The sequence below is a fragment of the Papio anubis genome, chromosome 16, assembly GCF_008728515.1.
Source record: "Papio anubis isolate 15944 chromosome 16, Panubis1.0, whole genome shotgun sequence".
Classification (NCBI taxonomy): domain Eukaryota; kingdom Metazoa; phylum Chordata; class Mammalia; order Primates; family Cercopithecidae; genus Papio; species Papio anubis.
Genome location: NC_044991.1, coordinates 12,730,024 through 12,751,873, shown reverse-complemented (window position 1 = coordinate 12,751,873; position 21,850 = coordinate 12,730,024). Strand labels below are relative to the sequence as shown.

General features: G+C 54.3%; 2 protein-coding genes across 7 annotated transcripts in view; one reads left to right on the top strand and one right to left on the bottom strand.

Moving 5' to 3' along the window:
- The window catches only part of MICALL1 (MICAL like 1), a 36,313-nt gene extending 24,837 nt beyond the window's left edge, over positions 1-11,476 (top strand). For all 3 annotated transcript variants that reach the window (XM_003905520.3, XM_009217259.4, XM_009217258.4), the window contains exons 10-16: positions 2,531-2,665; positions 3,300-3,426; positions 3,545-3,635; positions 3,785-3,858; positions 7,491-7,605; positions 8,151-8,197; positions 10,180-11,476. In XM_003905520.3, coding sequence (XP_003905569.1) covers positions 2,531-2,665; positions 3,300-3,426; positions 3,545-3,635; positions 3,785-3,858; positions 7,491-7,605; positions 8,151-8,197; positions 10,180-10,301 — 711 coding nt within the window. In that variant the 3' untranslated portion in view covers positions 10,302-11,476. The remainder of the gene's footprint in view (positions 1-2,530; positions 2,666-3,299; positions 3,427-3,544; positions 3,636-3,784; positions 3,859-7,490; positions 7,606-8,150; positions 8,198-10,179) is intronic.
- A 1,209-nt stretch (positions 11,477-12,685) lies between these two features.
- Positions 12,686-21,834, bottom strand: C16H22orf23 (chromosome 16 C22orf23 homolog). 4 transcript variants are annotated; one of them, XM_009217261.3, is made up of 7 exons: positions 21,708-21,817; positions 21,236-21,347; positions 20,416-20,478; positions 16,301-16,483; positions 14,190-14,321; positions 13,574-13,674; positions 12,686-13,404 (listed from the first exon to the last, which is right to left on the bottom strand). In XM_009217261.3, the coding sequence occupies exons 1-7, from the start codon at positions 21,798-21,800 to the stop codon at positions 13,333-13,335; spliced, it is 756 nt and encodes a 251-aa protein (XP_009215525.1). In that variant the 5' UTR covers positions 21,801-21,817; the 3' UTR covers positions 12,686-13,332. The 4 variants fall into 4 exon arrangements, with proteins under 4 accessions (XP_009215525.1, XP_009215524.1, XP_017800796.1 ...); XM_009217260.4 differs by having other exon boundaries at positions 12,686-13,674; positions 21,708-21,826; XM_009217262.3 differs by having other exon boundaries at positions 12,877-13,674; positions 21,677-21,798.
- Between the last annotated feature and the right edge of the window lie 16 nt (positions 21,835-21,850).

Genomic DNA, 21,850 nt, shown 5'->3' with positions numbered 1-21,850 from the left:
GGTTTCTGAATGCCTCCCAAGTGCATGGCTGCCTGGGCTCCCCAGGTCATGTGGACATTGTGGTCCCTTGTCTCCAAGGCGCTCCCAGCCAGGTCAGGGGGAGGGGTTGTAATGAGCACACTGCTGCGTGTGGAGTTTGTAGTGGGCCGGGGGTCAACCCCCAACAGGCAGAAGGACCCAGGACACACCGCTTTCCTGGATGCTTCTGCTGTGTGCCATGGGGGAGTTTACCGAGCAGAGCAGATGTGGCCCTTTCCTGTCCTTCTGCTCCCTTGCTGGGCTTTGTCTTTTCTTGGGTGACATGGGCGTGGGGAGGGTCTGGCTAGGCACCCGTCCAGGCTGCTCCTGTTCCACATATGCTGTGTGCTGTGGGCTCACCTATTTCTCAGCCCCATACTGAGAACCTGGGGATTGCCTGGGCTCAGGACTTTCCTCTGGGCACCTAGTTCATGAGGGGCCTCTCTTGCAGCCACAGCCCCTTCGGAAGGCCCCAATGCTCTGCAGGCCTCTGAGCTCCCAAGGCTCATCTGGCCCCAGGTAGAGGGTGGCAGGATGGCCTTTGTGGGGCAGCTGAAATTGTGGCCTGACCCTGCCCATGTGCCTCAGGCACCACTGAACCTTCCCTGGCCCTGGCAAGAGCCTCTTGGGCACTGCTTCCAGCTCTGCCTCCCATCTGTTGTGTGTCCTTGAGCAGGCCCCATTCTCCTCTGGGCCTCGGGCTCCCACACAGGTGGTGAGGGGCTGCCTGGCACTAAGTGTCCTGAGTGCTCGGAAGGCTCCTTGGCTCCTTGGTGGTGGAGGGCACGGGGGTGGGTCAGCTTCGGTTTCTCTTGTTTTGTGTCCTGGGCTGCGTGAAGATTGTTCTGAAGTTTTGAGGCTGAGAAAAGGCTGAAAACCTTTGAGGGGCTCAGGGGCTTTGGGCTGCTTGGCTCTGCCGGCCCCTCTGGGTGTGTTGGAGGGGGCAGAACCCCAAGTGCACCTCCTTGTGGGGAACCCCTGTCCCACTGTCACCTCAGGATTAGGAGAGAATTTCAGAGGCAGTGGGGGCCTTCGGGTGCCACCCTGGGTCATTGCGTAGGTGCTGCCCTGTGGGAGCCAAGCCCTGGCTCCTTGCTGTGCCCAGACTTGGGCCCTGGCACCCTCCCTGCTTCAGAAACCCCAGAGCAGCCCCCACCCCGAAAGCCTCTCTGCCTGGGGTGGCACAGACCTCCCCCTGCTCTGCAGCTGCCGAGGGAAAGCTGGGTCAGTGCTTCTTGGAGCGTCCCAGGTCTCAGGTGAGGCCTCTGTAAGAGGCTCACAGTGATGCCTGTTTCCCATGAGCTGGGAAGAGTGGTTGGGAAATAGTGACATTGCCCATGTGGTGGGCAGGGCCTTGCCGTGTCCCGGTGGTGGGGCTGCCCCAGCTGTGCTGGCCTCAGAGAGGGCAGGGGTCTCCCCAGAGGCACAGAAGAATGCAGAGCCTGGGCTCTGGGTGTGTGGGTACTGGGCTGGGCAGCAGAGGATGAGATCTTTCTCTGGCAGGGAGGGAGGTACCCTCTTACTCCATCTGCTGCTCAGGCACTTCCTGGCTGGGTGACCCTGGGCGAAGAACTTCACCTCTCTGAGCCTCAGAGTCCCCACTGGGGAGAGGGTGGTTATGAGGCCCGAATGAACTACCATAGCTCTGTCTTGCCCTAAACCCCATGCCATTCTGTGCCTCTAGGGAAACCCCTGCCTTCTCTGAGGCTAGCAGAGCCAGGCACCCCCACCACTGGGGCACAGTAGGGCACTGCCTACCACATGGGCAAGGTTCTAAGCACTACCCCTCAATGCTAGATGGCTGCCCAGGCCCTGAAACAGACAGATTCTCATCCCAGCCTGGGCTCATGGGAAGTGTGTGGCCGTGAGCAAATGACTAACCCTCTCTGAACTTGAGTTTACTCAGCTGTGAAATGGGCATTGTGATACCCACTTGGCAGGGTGGTCAGGAGAATTCAACACGAATGTATAAAAAGGCCACGTGTGGTCATCCCAGAACTTTGGAAGGCCCAGGCAGGAGGATCACTTGAGCCCAGGAGTTTGAGACCAGCCTGGGCAACAAAGTGAGACCTGTCTTTACAAAACAAAACAAAACAAAACAAAACAAAACAAAACAAAAAAAAATTAGCCAGGCATGGTGATACGAGCCTGTAGTCCCAGCTTCTCGAGAGGCTGAGCTGGGAGGATCGCTGGAGCCCCAGGAGGCTGAGGCTGCAGTGGAGCCGTGGTTATGCCACAGCTGCACACCAGCCTGGTGACAGAGTAAGACTATCTCAAAAAAGTGTAAAAAGTATCCAGTGCAGTAACTGACAGGCAAGAAGAGCCCTGGAAATAGAAAGTTTATTGAATGACTCAGTGCATCAGAGACGGAATTTGAGGAGACCGTCTCTTTGCCTGGGTCCTGCTGGCCCTGGAGTGCTGGCCTGCTTTCCATGTTCCCAAATATCAGGCTGCTGGGGTCTCACGTGCCCTCTTCCCAGACTCACCCTGTGTCATGTCTCCTTGCCTTTAGTCCTCCTGCAAGGAGAATCCTTTTAACCGGAAGCCATCGCCTGCAGCGTCCCCAGTCACAAAGAAGGCCACCAAGGGTTCTAAGCCTGTGAGGCCACCTGCCCCAGGACACGGCTTCCCACTCATCAAACGCAAGGTACCAGCTTGGAGCCCCCTGAGACCAGGCTGGCCTGGGCTGGCACCTCCCACTCCGCAGCTGCAGGCTTCCCCTGGGACTCTAGGGAGGCTGGCTGGCTGGGCAGCTGGCCTCAGATGCTCAACAGAGTGCTCTTGGGTGGCCCAACTTGAAGGTCTAACTTGCAGCCCAGAGAGATTTGGAGCAGATCCGCCCTTCACCACCAAAAGCAGTAGGTGGTGCCTTTAATTTGTTACTAACAAGTTCAAGTATCAAACACTCATGATACGCTGCTACTTAAGCTGATTAGAGTGTTCTCAAGTTTATCTCTGTAATAAGGTCACTCTCACTGACATTGTGATAGCCTTTCTGGAGTGGCAGAGAGGAGGCGTTTCTGAAGGGCAGGGAGTCATGCCACCTTCTGGTGTGTCTGTTGGTGCTGGGACCAGTGGCATGCAGGGTTGTGGCTGTTCCCACACTGGCCCCTTCCCTGCACTGGGACCCTGCCTTCTAACCATGCTGGGGTCGGGGGCAGGCCCCGGGCCCTGGAGCCACCAGTGGCCAATGCTGGCCAGAGAAGAGGGCAAGGCTCCTGGCAGCAACCAGGCAGGGGAGGGCTTGGCTGGCCGTCAGGTGACCAGGAGCTGTTGGGCAGGTCCAAGCTGACCAGTACATCCCCGAGGAGGACATCCACGGAGAGATGGACACCATTGAGCGCCGGCTGGATGCCCTGGAGCACCGTGGGGTGCTGCTGGAGGAGAAGCTGCGTGGCGGCCTGAATGGTGCGGGAGCGGCTGGGAGGGCCTGCTGGGTGGGGCTGGGGGCAGGAGCCTCTATTCCCTGGGGAACTGAGCCAGGCATGGCGGTCAGCCCTGGCCTCAGTGGGTGTCTGGCTTCCAGAGGGCCGTGAGGATGACATGCTGGTGGACTGGTTCAAGCTCATCCACGAGAAGCACCTACTGGTACGGCGAGAGTCCGAGCTCATCTATGTGTGAGTCATCCGCTCGGGGCAGCCCTCCCTGGAATCCGTAGAGCTTGGAACTGAGAACCCTTACCCTCTTCCCTCATCAGTAACAGCACAGGGCAGGGCAGCCGGGGCTCAGGCAGAATTGTTAAGAGTCACCTTATTCCCACCTCTAGCTTCAAGCAGCAGAACCTGGAGCAGCGCCAGGCTGATGTCGAGTATGAGCTCCGGTGCCTCCTCAATAAGCCAGGTGAGCGCGGCCACTGGCACTCCCCTGGCACCTGCCCCAGGGCCTGGTGATATGGAGGAGTGGGGGAGCGGGCAGACAAAACCCCAGTGGGATGCACAGGCAGACTAGGGACAGGGCCAGAGGAGGAGGTGCGGGGCAGGGCTGTCTGGGTCACCCCCGAGGATGGGAGAGACTGTAACAGGCAGTCAGCTGGCCGGGGCTGCATTGGAGAGGGAACCGCACAGACAGTGTGGGTTGTGGACGTCCGTGATACCAGGGACGACGGACTCTCAGTGAATGAAGATCAGGCCCAGGACCAGCCCAGCCTGATGTGTACATGGGTCAGACTGTTCCTTGTTCTGCTGCTAACTTGCTATGTGACCTTGGGCAGGATTCTTAGCCTCACTGAGCCTCAGTGGCTGCAAGTGTAAAACGGGAATGAAGGTCCCCACCTCCTTGGGTATCCTTGGGACCAGAAGACCGTGGACGTGGACTCTGTACCCTCTGAGGGGCTGATGGCTGACGGTTACCACGTGGCTGAGTTGGGGTTTGGTGAGGAGGGCTCCTCACACGCCATGTGACAGTGGAATGCAGTGAACCGCAGCTGCAGGCAGAGACCCCAGGACTGTGGAGAGCCCAGAGTTGGGAGCCAAGGCTTTTGACCACTTTCTTATGGCTCAGGCATGGTGCCAGCCCTGGGCAAGTGCCATGTTGACAGATGGAAAGTGGAGGGCCAGAGAGGTCAAGGGACTTGGCTGTGGGTGATGGGGCTGGGCTTCCATCCACATCTCTGATCTGGGGCTGTCCCTGCACACACAGCCCCTCCAGACTGTGGGGATGGTGGCAGGGAAACTGTCCACTGACTGGGGAATTTGGGAGGCTGGAATGTCCCAGGGGAAGCCACAGAATGTCCCAGGCTTCTGCTGCCTTGTGTGAGTCACTCCCAACTCTCCAGGAGGCTGGGGCGCAGTCACCACTCGGATCCCACAGCGGCGCCCTGTGGCCAGAGTGGGCACGGCTCCTCTGCCTCCCTGACTAGCCTGGCCCCGGGCTTACTGGGGCTTCTCCAGCCCCCATGTGGTGGCTGTGCGTCCTGGGCTTGTCAGCCTGTCCCGGATGTTGCTTTTGGAAGGGTGAGGCTGGTGTATGAGGCCCCGAGTCCAGTACACCATGAGGGCCATTGCTTGGGGGCATCAGGCTGCTGGGTTCAAGTACCAGCTCCACTTTCACTGCGTGGCACTGGTCAGAGATTTCATGTCCCCGAGTCTCCGTTTCCCCGCACGTAGACTGGGGACATAATGTACCCAGACCCCAGATATGGGAAATGGCAAAGTGAGATTCAAACTTCGGTGATGATTTGGAGGCCCTGCTCTGTCTCCAGAACCAGGTTGGGCCACCTGCTCCTCAATTTTGGCAAGGTGAGGCCATGGGGGAGAGGGGCAGTGGCCAAGGGGGCTTCAGGATATTTATTTATTTATTTTGGAGGGGTATTTATTTATTATTATTATTTTATTTTTTTTTAATTTTTTTTTTTTGAGACGGAGTCTCGCTCTGTCACCCAGGCTGGAGTGCAGTGGTGTGATCTTGGCTCACTGCAAGCTCTGCCTCCCAGGTTCATGCCATTCTCCTGCCTCAGCCTCCCGAGTAACTGGGACTATAGGCGCCCGCCACCACGCCTGGCTAATTTTTTGTATTTTTAGTAGAGATGGGGTTTCATCATGTTAGCCAGGATGGTCTCGATCTCCTGACCTCATGATCCACCCGCCTCAGCCTCCCAAAGTGCTGGGATTACAGGCACGAGCCACTGCACCCGGCCCTATTTATTTTTTATTATTTATTTATTTATTTTTCTGAGATGCAGTCTCACTCTGTCACCCAGGCTGCAGTGCAGTGGCACAATCTCGGCTCACTGCAAGCTCCGCCTCCCCAGGTTCACGCCATTCTCCTGCCTCAGCCTCCCTAGTAGCTGGGCCTACAGACGCCTGCCACCCCACCTGGCTGTTTTTGTATTTTTAGTAGACACGGGGTTTCACCGTGTTAGCCAGGGTGGTCTCGATCTCCTGACCTCGTGATACGCCCACCTCAGCCTCCCAAAGTGCTGGGATTACAGGCGTGATCCACCGTGCTCAGCCCTGGCCCTATTTATTATTGTTATTATTATTATTTGAGTCAGAGTCTCTCTCTGTCACGCAGGCTGGAGTGCAGTGGTGCGATCTTGGCTCGCTGCAAGTTCCGCCTCCCGGGTTCACGCCATTCTCCTGCCTCAGCCTCCCGAGTAGCTGGGACTACAGATGCCCGCCACCACGCCCGGCTAATTTTTTGTATTTTTAGTAGAGACAGGGTTTCATCGTGTTAGCCACGATGGTCTCGATCTCCTGACCGCGTGATCTGCCTGCCTCAGCCTCCCAAAGTGCTGGGATTATAGGCGTGAGCCACTGCACCCAGCCTATTAGTTTTTTTGAGATGGAGTGTCACTGTGACACCCAGGCTGAAGTGCAATGGCGTGAACTCAGCTCACTGCAACCTCTGCCTCCCGGGTTCAAGTGATTCTCCTGCCTCAGCCTCCCCAGTAGCTGGGATTACAGGCGCCCACCACCACACCTGGCTAAGGATATTTATTTATTTATTTATTTATTTTTGAGACAGAGTCTTGCTCTGTTGCTCAGGCTGGAGTGCAGTGGCATGATCTGAGCTCACTGCAACCTCTACCTCCTGGGTTCAAGCAATTCTCCTGCCTCAGCCTCCCTAGTATCTGGGATTTCAGATGTGCACCACCACGCCTAGCTAATTTTTGTATTTTTAGTAGGATGAGGTTTCACTATTTGACCAGGCTGGTCTCGAGCTCCAGACCTCCGGTGATCCACTTGCCTCGGCCTCCCAAAGTGCTGGGATTACAGGCATGAGCCACTGGGCCCAGCCTAGGATATTTATTTGAAGGCAGGGAAGCCTGTGGCGGTAGATGTTGTGGAGGGAAGGCCAAGTGTAGGCACTCATCCCTGGAGCCTGCAGGCTGGGGGAGGGGGAAATACTAGGGCTCTGGTGGGCCCCTGGGGGTGGTCCTGTGGGTTGGCTGGGGCCTTGAGAGAAGAGGAGGCTGGAGGGGCAGCAGGTGTGCCTGGCTTCAGGGGAGCCTTCTGCTGGGCTCCCTGCCCCCAGCATCCCCTCTAGTCTACCTTCCTCCACAGCCTTGGATAAATGTCCCAGTATGTCACTTGGGTCATGTTGCTTCTCCTGCTGGAGGAGCCTTGGGGTTCCCTGTTGTCTCCTGTCCCCTGCCCCACTCTGTCCCTCCTGAATCTTGCCTCCTGCCAGAAGCTACCTAGTGAACATTTGTTGAATGGATGAATGAACATAAGCTTGAGACTCTTGGTGCCGCCCTGTTCTTGCAGCATGTGCTCTGCTGGCCCTGCTGGGGCCCTTTGCAGGCTCTTTGGTAGGCAGCCTGGTGTCCTTGGTCTCTTCTGTCAACAACCTTCTTTTCCCAAGAACTTGTAAGCCCCACCTATCGGGGCCCTTCCTTTCTGCGCTGTTAGTATCTAGCATGGTATTTAGCACGGGGCTGGCCTGCAGCACTTAGGCAGTGGCTCCTGGCGGCCTGGGGAGGAAGAGGGCTTTCCTACCACTCATGCCCCCTAACTTTTCTCCCTGGGCAGAAAAGGACTGGACGGAGGAGGACCGGGCCCGGGAGAAGGTGCTGATGCAGGAGCTTGTGACCCTCATTGAACAGCGCAACGCTATCGTCAACTGCCTGGATGAGGACCGGCAGAGGTGACATGGCCAGGGGTGGGGGCTCCTGGGAGACAGGGCCAGAGCAGATCAGGCCCATGGCCCCATGGGTGGGGCAGCTCCCTGGAGAGCCAAAGACACAGTCTACACCTCAGGCCAGGCCAGCCCTGCCCTCCTACCAGCGATCCCAGTACACCCTTGCTCAGCCCCGTGTGGACAGAGAGGGCATCTGCTCCTTCCTTCTGTGGGACTCTCAGCTGCTGCTGTTTTAATTTTTTTTTTTTTTGAGACAGCGTTTCGCTCTTATTGCCCAGGCTGGAGTGCAATGGCATAACCTTAGATCACTACAACCTCTGCCTCCCAGGTTCAAGCAAATCTCCCACTTCTGCCTCTCGAGTAGCTGGGATTACAGGCATGAGCCACTACACCCAGCTACTTTTTGTATTTTTAGTAGAGACAGGGTTTCACCATGTTGGCCAGGCTGATCTCGAACTCCTGACCTCAGATGATCCACCTTGGCTTCCCAAAGTGCTGGGATTACAGGCGTGAGCCACCGTGCCCAGCCTAACTGCTGCTGCTTATTTCAGGGAGGAAGAGGAAGACAAGATGTTGGAAGCCATGATCAAGAAGAAAGGTGAGGCCCTTGATGGGGATGAGGCTGGTGCCCAGTTGAACTTCAGCATTGGGGGTGGAAGGGAGGGATTGGTTGAAGGGAGGATTGGAGTGGGCACTACCAGGATGGCTGTGCACAAACTCCACAGCCTCTGTTTTGCAGAGAGGGCTGTGTGTAGCAAGAGAGGCCAGCCTACAGCCAGGAAGGCTGTGGCTTAGGCTTGGAGGGTAGCCGTGGGATGCCCTGATGCCCACAGAGACGACTGTGGATTTGTCCTCAGCTGTGCATTCCCCCTTGAGATCTGCAGCTGGTTTTGTTGGAGTCTGTGGGCCCAAACAGCAATGCTTCCTGGGGACCAAGTGGTGCTTGGAACAGTTAAAAGAGTACTGGACAGGAGATCGAGATCATCCTGGCTAACACAGTGAAACCCCATCTCTATTAAAAGTACAAGAAATTAGCCAGGCGTGGTGGCGGGCCTCTGTAGTCCCAGCTACTCGGGAGGCTGAGGCAGGAGAATGGCGTGAACCCAGGAGGCGGAACTTGCAGTGAGCTGAGATCGTGCCACTGCACTCCAGTGTGGGCGACAGAGCAAGACTGCGTCTCAGAAAAAAAAAAGATAAATGGGGCCGGGCACGGTGGCTCATGCCTGTAATCCTAGCACTTTAGGAGGCTGAGGCGGGCTCATCGCCTGAGGTCAGAAGTTTGAGACCAGGCTGGCCCAACATGGTGAAACCCCATCTCTACTAAAAACACAAAAATTAGCTGGGTGTGGTGGCACACTTCTGTAGTCCCACCTACTTGGGAGGCTGAGGCAGGAAATTTCTTGAACCAGGCGGCAGAGTTGACAGTGAGCTGAGACCGCACCATTGCACTCAAGCCTGGGCGACAGAGACTCTGTCTCAAAAAAAAAAAAAAAAAAAACTAGCTGGGCGAGGTGGCGGGCGCCTATAGTCCCAGCTACTCGGCAGGCTGAGGCAGGAGAATGGCATAAACCCGGGAGGCGGAGCTTGCAGTGAGTTGAAATCTGGCCACTGTACTCCAGCCTGGGCGACAGGGTGAGACTCCGTCTCAAAAAAAAAAAGAAAAAGAGGCCGGGCGCGGTGGCTCACGCCTGTAATCCCAGCACTTTGGGAGGCCGAGACGGGCGGATCACGAGGTCAGGAGATCGAGACCATCCTGGCTAACCCGGTGAAACCCCGTCTCTACTAAAAAAACACAAAAAATTAGCCGGGCGTGGTGGCGGCGCCTGTGGTCCCAGCTACCCGGGAGGCTGAGGCAGGAGAATGGCGGGAACCCGGGGGGCGGAGCTTGCAGTGAGCCGAGATTGCACCACTGCACTCCAGCCTGGGCCACAGAGCCAGACTCCGTCTCAAAAAAAAAAAAAAAAAAAGAAAAAGATAAAAAAAGAAAAAGATAAATGAATGCCATGCTTCAGAATTCCCAGATTCTAGGCCGGGTGCGGTGGCTCATGCCTGTAATCCCAGCACTTTGGGAGGCTAAGGCAGGGGGGATCACGAACTCAGGAGATAGAGACCATCCTGTCTAACACAGTGAAACCCCATCTCAACTAAAAATACAAAAATTAGCCAGGTGTGGTGGCGGGCTCCTGTAGTCCCAGCTACTGGGGAGGCTGAGGCAGGAGAATCGCTTGAACCCCGGAGGCGGAGGTTGCAGTGGGCCAAGATTGCGTCATTGCACTCCAGCCTGTATGAGACTCAGTCTCCAGAAAAAAAAGAATTCCTAGATTCTGCAGAGCTCTTACATGTGCTGACCATCCTGATCTTTCCCCAAACACTGGAGGTGGGAGGGGGAGGATGGGCCCCATCCTCTAGATGAAGAGACAGAGGCTGGGAAAGGTGAGTGGCTTGTCCCTCCCAGGCTCCACACAGGAAGTGGTGGGGCTGGCTGAGCCCTGCTGGCCATGCCCAGGCCTGTCACTGGCTCTAGCCTGCCCTGGATGGACTCCTCTTCCCCATTTAAGTGCTCCCCTGTCTGTGCTGCAGAGTTCCAGAGGGAGGCTGAACCCGAGGGCAAGAAGAAGGGGAAGTTCAAGACCATGAAGATGTTGAAACTGCTAGGAAACAAACGTGATGCCAAGAGCAAGTCCCCCAGAGACAAGAGCTAACAGCACGAGAAGCCAGTTGGGGACTGCCCCCTCCTGGACCAGCTCCTGGGCTGTGCTCTGTTTGAAGGGGACGCGCTGCTCCCCTCAGATCAGTCAGGAGGAAGATGACTAAGAGGAGGGATCCTCGGGGTGATGGCCTCTTCCTCTTCAGGGGCCTCTGACTGCTCTGGGCCAAAGAGTCTTTTCTTCTCCCAGCCCCAGGCAGCGGTGACTTGGCCCTGCCCAACCTGATTCTGATGACTGCAGATGCTGCAGTCCCAAGGGGCAAATAGGGTCCCAGGGTCCAGGGAGGGGCGCCTGCTGAGCACATTCGCCCCCTCACCCTGCCCAGCCCCTGCCATGAACTCTGGCCTGGGTCTCCACCTCCAGGGTCCTGCTCTTCCAGGCAGGCCAGGAAGTGGCACTGGGCCGCACTGGCTTCTTCCTGCCCCAGCCCTGGCTCTGAGTCTCTGTCTTCCTGTCCTGGGCAGGCGCCCCTGGCTCTCAGTTTCCCTCACTCAGGAGCTCTGTTTCTGACGTCTCCAGTTAAGTTTGAGTTTATGACTGAGAGGCCTGTACTGTCAGACGTGAATGGGCCTGACGGGCAAATCCATCCCTCTCTCCCTCACAGTTCCAGGAGCAGCTTCCCTCGTCTCCCCTTACTCCACAGGGAGCCTCCCTTGCCAGGACCAGGGCTGCGATGGCCATGCTGGGGCAGGTGGGTGCCCTGTTGGCTGCTCTCAGTGCTGCCCCCAGGCTGCAGTTCCGGTCCCTGGTTGTCAGGTAGGAAGAGGGTACACTCGAAGCACATGCTCATCTTGTTTCCTTAACGTCTGTAGTCTGACCCCTCATTTAGACTTTCGTCCGCTACCCCGGTCCAGGGGAGAGGCTCGCTCCCGCCCGTGGTCATCACTGGTCTGTCTCCCCTGTTGTCTGTTCTCTCCCTGACTCCCTCCCACCGAAGGCCTGATGGCCACTCGCCCCTCTGGGATAGCTATAGGAGAGGAGGAGTGTTAGGGGCCACCGTCTTTTCTACAGGAAATGTGCCCAGCAGCTCTTGGTCAAAGCACTGTTGCTATAAGCTATCTCTGGGACGCCTCTAGGCCCCCTTCCCTCTACACACCTCTGGGAAAAGATCACACTGTATTAACTCTTGAGGAGTTTCCTCGCCAATAAACAGACAACCTCAACTGCCAGTGCCCTGCCGCCTCTGGCCATAGCGGCAGCCTTGTCTGCCCTCCCGCCTGCCTCTGCCACAGCTGGTGGCTGAGCATCTCTGGTCCCCCAGAGGCCATGTTGGAGCCATCCTCCAAGAGGGATCTCTGCCCTCACCGCCTGCCACCGGGCAGGATCCCTTTCCTCTGCAGGGAGAGGTGGCTCCTCGGCCATGCAGCCCCTAGCAGGCTGCTTCTAAACACTCCTGTTGGCCTGGAGCTGGAGCCAGCAACTCCAGAGCCTTTCCAGGGCCAGACAGGTAACACGCATGAACCCAAGTGACAGCTCTGACGGGCTGTTTCAGTGTCAGGAGACTAAGCTGGCAGGGGCAGGGGTGAGCTGGAGGCAGTTTGAGGGGCTGCCTTCCTCACTCAAGTCACCTGTGGCCTGTGGCACTGAATGTGGGCCCAGTGTTGCTAGATCCTTTGTTTGTCATAAGAAGCTAGAAATCCAGATTTTATATGTGTGTCATTTGGTCGTATCAGTCAAAGGTTGGCTGATACTGTGTGTCCAGGGTGGGCTGGATTTGTCCTGGGGTTCTCTGGTTTGCTGCCTCCTGACCACATGATGGGGCCTTTGAGGTGGAGGACAACTGTTCCCATCAGGGTGCACCCTCTGCCCTCAGGTTCTTGAGGGTGTGTGGACACAGAGGCTTTCCGTGGAATGTCCCTGAGCCGGCCCTTGATCGGGGCCTCACCACTTCAGGGCCATGTTTATTCTGCAAACCAAAACTTGGGTCATGTGGCCTGATAGGATTATGAGACTCCCTCCAGGTGCCCGAGACAGGGTTGATATTTCCAAAATATTCTGGTGATTTACTGGGACAGGCAACTGACAGAATACTGGAGAAGGTAGGGATCATGGGTATCAGGAACTAGAGGGGAGGGGACAGATGTGCTGTGTACAGGACACGGTGTCGGGTGGCTCCTTCCCAGCAGGGCCTCACAGATGCACAAGCACGGAGCTGCTGGGTTTTGCCCAAGAAAGGTCACACGGCACATGCTGGGATTGGAACTTCCAGGCCAGGGCTCTAGGTCCCTCCCACCCTTTCGTGTTTCTTTCTGTGGCCATGGGTATAGTGGAAAGACATAAAGCTAAAGCCAGCTTTGAATCCCGAGTACACTGCTTGCCAGTTAGATGCCCTTGGCTGTGGTATCTCATTAAGACCTAGTTTTCACAGAGGAATAATGAACCATTGCAGAGGTTTATTGAGATCATTAACAGAGTGGAATTCAGCACCTGCCACAGCAGCCAGCCATGGGGTGCCCAAGAGGTTGGCTCCCATTGCCACTTGAAATATGCAAACAGGTAGCTGGAAACCATCTGTGCTTGACAAATTCTAACGCCTTGAACAAATAAGCTTATCCCTCTGAAAACAAAATGGTGCTTGTAATGACCCACGTTCAATATGTTTTATTGGCCAGTTAATCATTGTGATTGAATACTTGCCTAAGGCGGTAAGAAATCAAATAAGTAAATCCTAAAACAGAAAGAAAGGAATCATTTTCATTCCTGAATTCAGAAAACCAAATGAACAGGCCACAGGCTGGAGGTGGTGGGAAGCAGGCCCAGTGGATACCTTTAGACACACGTCCTGTTAGGGATGCTCAGGTCTTACTCCTCTGTGTATGGGGCTGTGGGTCTCGGGCTCCAGTGGCATTCCTGGGCAGGGGCTAGGCTGCTGAGTATGCCTTGGGGTACTGCAGGGCAGTGCTGTGCCACCATCTAACGTGGCTGAAGGCTGGTAGGGTGGGTTGGCCTGAGGATGGCCCTGCCTGGCAGAGGAGTGGACTCCAGTGGTCGAGCTTGGGCTATGCTGCCTATCTCTGGAGACAGATTAAGTGGTGGCAAGAGCCTTCCTAAGTTCCTCACTCCTCCTGTGGTCAATGTCTTCCATTTCCCGGAGTTTCTGCAAAGGGCATCAGGGAAAGTGGGTATATCAGGGCTAGGAACCTGAGGAACCGTCACAGCAGTGAGCTAGAGCTTGACCCCTGAACCCTGCCACAGCTGGCCCTGTATTTCCATTCACACTTGCTCTGGGCCCTTCCCCTCCCCGCTTCCCCGGTTGTTTCTCCTACCTGGGATATTTCAGCAAGGATGATTCCTCGGTACTGTTTGCCCTGTCCCAGGGCCTCCATGTCAGTCAGGAATTCTTTCCTCTCCTGGATTTCCTTCACCACTGGACAGAGGAGAGGGCTGTCAGGCTCCCGTGACAGATGCCGGCAGCAGGTTGCCTCTCTTGAGGAGAAGAAGTGGTTCTATTGTCAAATAGTGTTTCTAGGCCGGGCACGGTGACCCGTGCCTGTAATCCCAGCACTTTAGGAGGCCAAGGCGGGTGGATCACGAGGTCAGGAGTTTGAGATCAGCCTGACCAACATGATGACCCCTTGTCTACTAAAAATACAAAAATTAGCCAGGCGTGGTGGCGCACACCTGTAATCCCAGCTACTCAGCTGGCTGAGGCAGGAGGATCGCTTGAACCTGGGAGGTGGAGGCTGCAGTGAGCCCCGATCATGCCACTGCACTCTAACCTGGACAATAAGAGCGAGACTGTCTCAAAATAAATAAATTAAATAAATAAATAGCGTTTCTCACTTGTTGACCCCCAGGGATCCCCTGACTGCTGCATCCAATTCTGGGCCCCCTCCTCACATTACCCCCACCCCCAGCATGACTGGTCCATCGGAGCCTTACACTCTTCAAATCGGTCTTGCTCAGGGGCTGGAGCCTCCTGTCGTGCAGGAGGGGCCTTTCTTTTCCGTTCCTCTGGGTCCTTCCCCATGGCAAAGATATTTTGGAGTCTTTGTTTCTCCTTCTCCAGATCTCCTGTAGGGCCAAAAAGAAATGGCCTAGTTAGGCCGTGAAGGGTGCCCTTATTCATGGTCTGTGTTCCCAAGTGCACGCGCTTGCTGCAGGGTGCCTGGTCATGCAGACAGGGCTTCTGTACACCTGGCTCCTACCCTGGGTTCTCCTGAGCAATACTGTACTGTCAAGAGAGGCAGAAAGAGGTTGAAAGAACCAAGAAGGCCGGGCGCGGTGGCCCAAGCCTGTAATCCCAGCACTTTGGGAGGCCGAGACGGGCGGATCACGAGGTCAGGAGATCGAGACCATCCTGGCTAACACAGTGAAACCCCGTCTCTACTAAAAAAATCCAAAAAAAGTAGCCGGGCGAGGTGGCGGGCGCCTGTAGTCCCAGCTACTCAGGAGGCTGAGGCAGGAGAATGGCGCAAACCCGGGAGGCGGAGCTTGCAGTGAGCTGAGATCCGGCCACTGCACTCCAGCCTGGGCAACAGAGCGAGACTCCGTCTCAAAAAAAAAAAAAAAAAAGAACCAAGAAAAGACTCTGGGTATGTTCTGTAATTCCAACACTTTAGGAGGCTGAGGTGGCAGGATCACTTAAGACCGGGAGTTCAAGACCAGCCTAATGGATGTAGTGAAACCCCCATCTCTTTTTTTTCTTTTTCTTTTCTTTTTTCTTTCTTTCTTTTTTTTTTTTTTTTTTTTTTGGAGACAAGGTCTGACTCTGCTGCCCAGATTGGAGTGCAGTGGCATAATTTCGACTCACTGCAACCTCCCGGGCTCAAGCCATCTTCCCATCTCAGCCTTCCGAGTAGCTGGGACTACAGGTGGACATCATCGTGCCCAGCTAATTTTTGTATTTTTTTTTTTTTTTTTAGTAGAGATGGAGTTTTGCCACGTTGCCCAGGCAGGTCGCAAACACGTGAGCTCAAGCAATCTGCCAGCCTTGGCCTCCCAAAGTGCTGGAATTACAGGCATGAGCCATCACGCCGGGCCAATATCCCATCTGTTAAAAAAAAAAAAAGAAAAAGAAAAAGAGTCCGGGCACGGTGGCTCACACCTGTAGTCCAAGCATTTGGGAGGCCAAGGTGGGCGGATCACCTGAGGCCAGGAGTTCAAGACCAGCCTGGCCAACATGGTGAAACCCCATCTCTACTAAAAATATAAAAATTAACTGGACGCCGGGCGCGGTGGCTCAAGCCTGTAATCCCAGCACTTTGGGAGGCCGAGACGGGCGGATCACGAGGTCAGGAGATCGAGACCATCCTGGCTAACACGGTGAAACCCCGTCTCTACTAAAAAAATACAAAAAACTAGCCGGGCGAGGTGGCGAGGCCTGTAGTCCCAGCTACTCGGGAGGCTGAGGCAGGAGAATGGCGGGGAACCCGAGGCGGAGCTTGCAGTGAGCTGAGACTGACCACAGCCTCCAGCCTGGGCGACAAGCGAGACTCGATCTCAAAAAAAATTAACTGGACATGGTGGTGGACACCTGTAATCCCAGCTACTCAGGAGGCTGACATGAGACTTGCTTGAACCCAGGAGGTGGAGGTTGCAGTGAGGCAAAGATCTTTCCTGCCTCCCAACCTGGGCACAGAGTGAGACTCTATCTCCAAAAAAAAAAAAGAAGTTTTGTCAAAACCCACACACTGCTTTGGTGCAGAGCAAGGCTAAGAAAGCTCAGGAACCTGGGGCCTTGGCGATGCCTGTAGTGGCAACCTATGTGTAGGGGCTGCAGGGAGAGGTTGGGCTGTGGCCTTGAGCCCTGATAGCCCCTAAAATCAGGAATTGGTAGATTCCAGCTAATCGTGAGTTCTGGAAACATAAAAAAAGAGGACCATCTGACTGGTTTCCTCTGCGCCCTGAATACCCCTAAGCTAACATGTGCTGAGGCTCAAGAGCATCGGTACAAAGTGCATGGGGATGTGATTAGCTACCTTCCCACTGCTTGCGTCCCTCTCCCCTGTCCTCCCCCAGGGAGATGGGGAAAGGCCGAGACCCTCACTTACTGGTGGCTTGAGGCTTGAACTGCTCCCGGCTGTAGGCCCCATTGGCTTGGCACATGTTGGCAGGCCGGAGGTGGGGACGGGCTGCGAGGATGGGAGGCAGGTAGATAGGCGAGGCTATTTGCTTGGAAGGTAAGACCCTCTGACTGGATGTTGGGCTGCACTGTAGGGGCAAAGCATCTCCTCCTGGAGAATGAAGAGTGGGGGTGGGAGGACCCACATGGCTTTTTTTTTTTTTTTTTGAGTCTGACTCTTGCTCTGTCACTCAGGCTGGAGTGCAGTGGCGCAATCTGAGCTTACTGCAACCTTCGCCTCCTAGGTTCAAGCGATTCTCCTGCTTCAGTCTCCCAAGTAACTGGAATTACAGGCATGTGCCACCATGCTCAGCTAATTTTTGTATTTTTAGTAGAGACGGGCCATGTTGGCCAGGCTGGTCTTGAACTCCTGACCTCAAGTGATCCACCCACGTCAGCTTTCCAAAGTGCTAGGAATATAGGCATGAGGTATTACACCCGGCCACTTTTTAAAAATAAAAGTTGGCTGGGCACAGTGACTTACGCCTGTAATCCCAGCACTTTGGGAGGCCGAGATGGGTGATCACCTGAGGTCAGGAGTTTGAGACCACCCTGGCTAACACGGTGAAACCCCGTCTCTACTAAAAATACAAAAAATTAGCCAGGCGTGGTGGCAGGCACCAGTAGTCCCAGCTACTCAGGAGGCTGAGGTGGGAGAATCACTTGAACCCAGGAGGCAGAGGTTGCGGTGAGCCAAGATTGCATCATTGTACTCCAGCCTGGGTGACTGAGCAAAACTGTCTCAAAAAAAAAAAAAAAAAACCCAAAAAATAAAAATTAGCTGGACGTGGTGATGCATGCCTGTAATCCTAGATACTAGGAAGGCTGAGGCAGGAGAATCGCTTGAACCCAGGAGGCGGAAGTTGAAGTGAGCCGAGATTGAGCCACTGCACTCCAGCCTGGGCAACAGAGGGAGACTCTGTCTCAAAAAACAAAACAAAACAAGTCAAACAGTACAAGGAATCTTGTCTTCTTCCTTCCAATCCCACCGCTCTATAATGAATGAGTGATGATGGTAACAGTTTGGTGGTCTCTTTCCTTTTTGATGGTTATACAAACATGTTCAGAGATATATGTGTATATATTTTATATGTGCATATAAGATTCTTTCAAACACTGGATCATACTGTAATATATTAAAATAACAGACTTTTCACTTCACATTTTTTCATAGACATCTGTTCAGATCACTCCATTTATATGTAACTTATTTTTTATAGCTATATACTAGTATCCTTAGAATGGATACATTATTCAGCACACCTCCTAGTTTCAGAAATTCAGGTTATTTCTAGGTTTGTTTTTTACTACTTCAAACAATGCTGCAATAAACATTCTTGTACATCAAATCTTTGTACTGGTGCTTTAATTTCTATGGATGGGTTTCTAAAGCTTTCTGTATGCTCCATGGATAAGGAGGGACAGTTCGGACGATAGGTACCTATCCTTCCTGTGGTCCATCCCCCTGCTTGGCCATCCCTGGGGCTTCTCCCCCAGGCCATCCAAATATGTCACCTGTCTGGTCGGTTGACCCCACCTCTCAACTACCATAAAGCCCAGCTTAGAGCAGGTCCCATCCATTGTTTTTTTTTTGAGACAGAGTCTCCCTCTGTTGCCCAGGCTGGAGTGCAGTGGCGTGATCTTGGTTCTCTGCAACCTACATCTCCTGGGTACAAGCATTCTTGTGCCTCAGTCTCCTGAGTAGCTGGGATTATGGTGTGTGCCACCATGCCTGGCTAATTTTTTTTGTTTTTTTTGAGACAGAGTTTTGTTCTTGTCACCCAGGCTGGAGTGCGATGGCATGATCTTGGCTCATTGCAACCTCCGTCTCCCAGTTCAATCTATTCTCCTGCTTCAGCTTCCCAAGTAGCTGGGACTACAGGCCCGGGTCACCACACCTGGCTAGTTTTTATATTTTTGGTAGGGATGGAGTTTCATCATGTTGGCCAGGGTGGTCTTGAACTCCTTACTTTGGGTGATCTGCCCGCCTCAGCCTCCCAAAGTGCTGGGGTTACAGGCATGAGCCACCACACCTGGCCCATCCACTGTTTTGATCTGTGCCTGTCTACCTTTTCTGCTCATCCAGCCTCTACAAGATCAATTCCCCAGGAGCAAGGGGTCAGGAATACTAATTTTTTTGGTCACACACCCAAAAATGTTGTTGTAGAGAGAGGTTTTGCTGTGTTGCCCCGGCTGGCCTTGAACTCCAGGGCTCATGTGATCCTCCTGCCTCAGCTTCCTGACTATCTGGGACTACAGGTACAGCCCAGTATGTATGTGTTTTGCCCAGGCTGGTCTTGAACTCCTGGGCTTGAGCAATCCTTCTGTCTTAGCCTCCCAAAGTGATAGGATTATAGGTATGAGCCACCACACCTAACCTATTTTTATTTTTTTTATTTTTTATTTTTGAGATGGAGTCTTGCTCTGTCGCCCAGGCTGGAGTGCAGTGGTGTGGTCTCAGCTCACTGCAGCCTCTGCCTCCCAGGTTCAAGTGATTCTCCTGCCTCAGCGTCTTGGGTAGCTGGTATTACAGGCACCTGCCATCATGCCCAGATAATTTTTGTATTTTTGTAGAGACAGCATTTTACCATGTTGGCCAGGCTGGTCTTGACCTCAGGTGATCTGCCTGTCTTGGCCTCCCAAAGTGTTGGGATTACAGGTGTGAGCTCCCACACCCAGCCTGACCTGTTTTTATTTTATTTTATTTTATATTTTATTTTATTTTATTTTATTTTATTTTATTTTAATTTTGAGAGCAGGTTCCCCTCAGTCGCCCGGCTGGAGTGCAGTGGTGCAATCACAGCTCATTGCAGCCTTGACCTCCCAGGGTCAAGTGATCCTCCCACCTCAACCTCCTGAGTAGCTGGGACTACAGGTGTGCACCACCACACCTGGCTAATTTTTAAAATTTTGGGGCGGTAGCGGTGGCTCCAAGCCTGTAATCCCAGCAGGGAGGCCGAGAGGCAGGCGGGGATCCACGAGGTCAGGAGGTCCAGAGGACCATCCTGGCTAACAAGGTGAAACCCGTCTCTACTAAAGCTCTAAAAACTAGCGAGGCCCGAAGTGGCGAGGTAGCCTGTGGTCCCAGCTACTCGGGAGGCTGAGAGCAGGAAGAATGGCGTGAACCAGGCCGGAGCTTGCAGTGAGCTGAGATCCCGGCCCGCGGCACTCCAGCACAGGCGACAGAGCCAGACTCAGTCTCTCAAAAAAAAATTTTGGGGCTGGGTGTGTGGTGGCTGACACCTGGAATCCCAGCACTTTGGGGAGCCAGGCGGGCAGATCATGGTGAGTCAGGAGTTTGAGACAGCCTGGCCAACATGGTGAAACCCGTCTCTACTAAAAATACAAAAAATTAAGCCAGGTGTGGTGGCGCATGCCTGTAATCCCAGCTACTCAGGAGGCTGAGGCAGGAGAATTGCTTGAACCAGGGCCCGAGGTTGTAGTCAGCCAAGATCACATGCAGCTGCGCCAGCCTGGAGTGACAGGTGAGATTCATCTTAAAAAAATTTTTTTTGTGGAGATGGATCTTTGGAACATTTGCCCGGGCCTCCTGGAGCAAACCCATCCTCCCACCTCTCGACTTCCCAAAGTGTTGGGAATTACCGGCATGAGCCACGTGCCCAGCTGTTTTTTTAATATGAGGTCCTCTCCCTTAACATGAAGAAGCATTAAGAATGTGGCCCCCAGAGCTGAGCTGGTGGCTCACACCTGTAATCCCAGCACTTTGGGAGGCCAAGGTGGGGGATCCTAGATCCAGGAGATCCCGAGGCCATCCACAAGTTTATCTGCAGTGAAACCCGTCTGTACTAAAAATACAAAAAATTAGCCGGGCATGGTGGCAGGCACCTGTAGTCCCAGCTACTCGGGAGGCTGAGGCAGGAGAATGGCGTGAACCCGGGAGGTGGAGCTTGCAGTGAGCCGAGATCGCGCCACTACACTGCAGCCTGGGCAACAGGGCAAGACTCAGTCTCAAAAAAAAAAAAAAAAAAAGAACGTGGCCCCAGATCCCCTCTGGCCAGGAAGACTCTGTGGATTGCCCCTTACTTTTCATGATGTCCATGATGTGGCGCTGCTGGATGTTCGTCAGTTTGGATTCCTTCATCATCACTGCACGACAAAGCATTCTATGAGGCCTCCTGGGCCGCAGGCAGATAAATGACTGACTACAGCTTGTGCTAACCCCAGTGAAGGAAAATGTGTGAGGGTGCATAACAGCTGATCCTACTGTGGTGGTAAGGAGGAGAGATCTTCCTCGGGAAAGTTGAAAGTGTGATCTAAAGGATGCATAGGAGTTAACTACTCTAAAAACTTAAGTTCTTTGACTTTTGGCAAGCTGTAGCACCTTGAACCTCCCCCTCCTCTCCCCGCCTAAGGCATATGCAGTAGAACTTTGAAGCTTTCTGAACCCCAGGCTCCTTATCTGTAAAGGAAAATAGCAATTGCTAAGCCACAGGTCAGGTACGGGGGAACTCAGTTACAGAGGGTAACTACCACCATTCTTCTCTCATCCTTTAACTCAGGGGTCCCCAACCTCCCGTCGATGGACTGGTACCAGTCCCTGGCCTGTTAGGAACCGGGCCGCACAGCAAGAGGTTAGCGGCGGGCTAGCAAGCCTCACCGCCTCCTTTCAGGTCAGTGGCGGCCTTAGATTCTCATAGGAGCGCGAACCCTATTGTGAACTGCGCACGCGAGGGATCTAGGTTGCACGCTTTTCTTATGAAAATCTAACTAATATCTGATGATCTGAGGTGAACAGTTTCATCCCGAAACCATTCCCCACACCCCCGTCAGTGGAAAAATTTCCTTCCACGAAACCGGTCCCTGGTGCCAAAAAGGCTGGGGATCGCTGCTTTAACGCACTGACCTCTGAGCAGCTCGCAGGTCCCCGGGGTGTAAGTGGTCGTCTTGGGGCGGCGCCGGAACACAGTTCCTTTGGTCACTACCTCCATCTGCTTCTGTGAAGCCATGGGAGGACCCTGAGGAGGGAAAGACGCAATGACACACCCCCTGTCTCCTATTCCTAATCTCTGTTCCCCCATGCCCAACATCCCCAGAAGTCTGGAAGAGGGGATCGAGCCAGAGAATGATGCCGCCAGTTAATATTGCGACAGTGCCTAAACCTCCCACCGAGACACAGACAGGTACACACACACAGTCCTCATTCTGACCCAGCGCCTGTGGCAGGGAAGTCCCCTCGGGAAGGGAGTGTTAATATAGCCATGGTCACAACCGTACCCACTGGGTGATATGCCAAAATTGAAATTCCACCCTAAGACCCACTCTGGGTGCTCCCCTCTGCACATACAAGTGGGCTCCCGGAGGCGGTGACCACTGACCACTGCTTTACAGCCGCACCAGCACCGGTGCCACGCAGAAATACTACGCGATCTGGGCCGCTGGAGCTGGCAGCTAGCGACTCTGGCTACCATAGAAACGCGCACTCACGAGTCAGCGCATGCGCACTTCCCCTCTCTGGCCT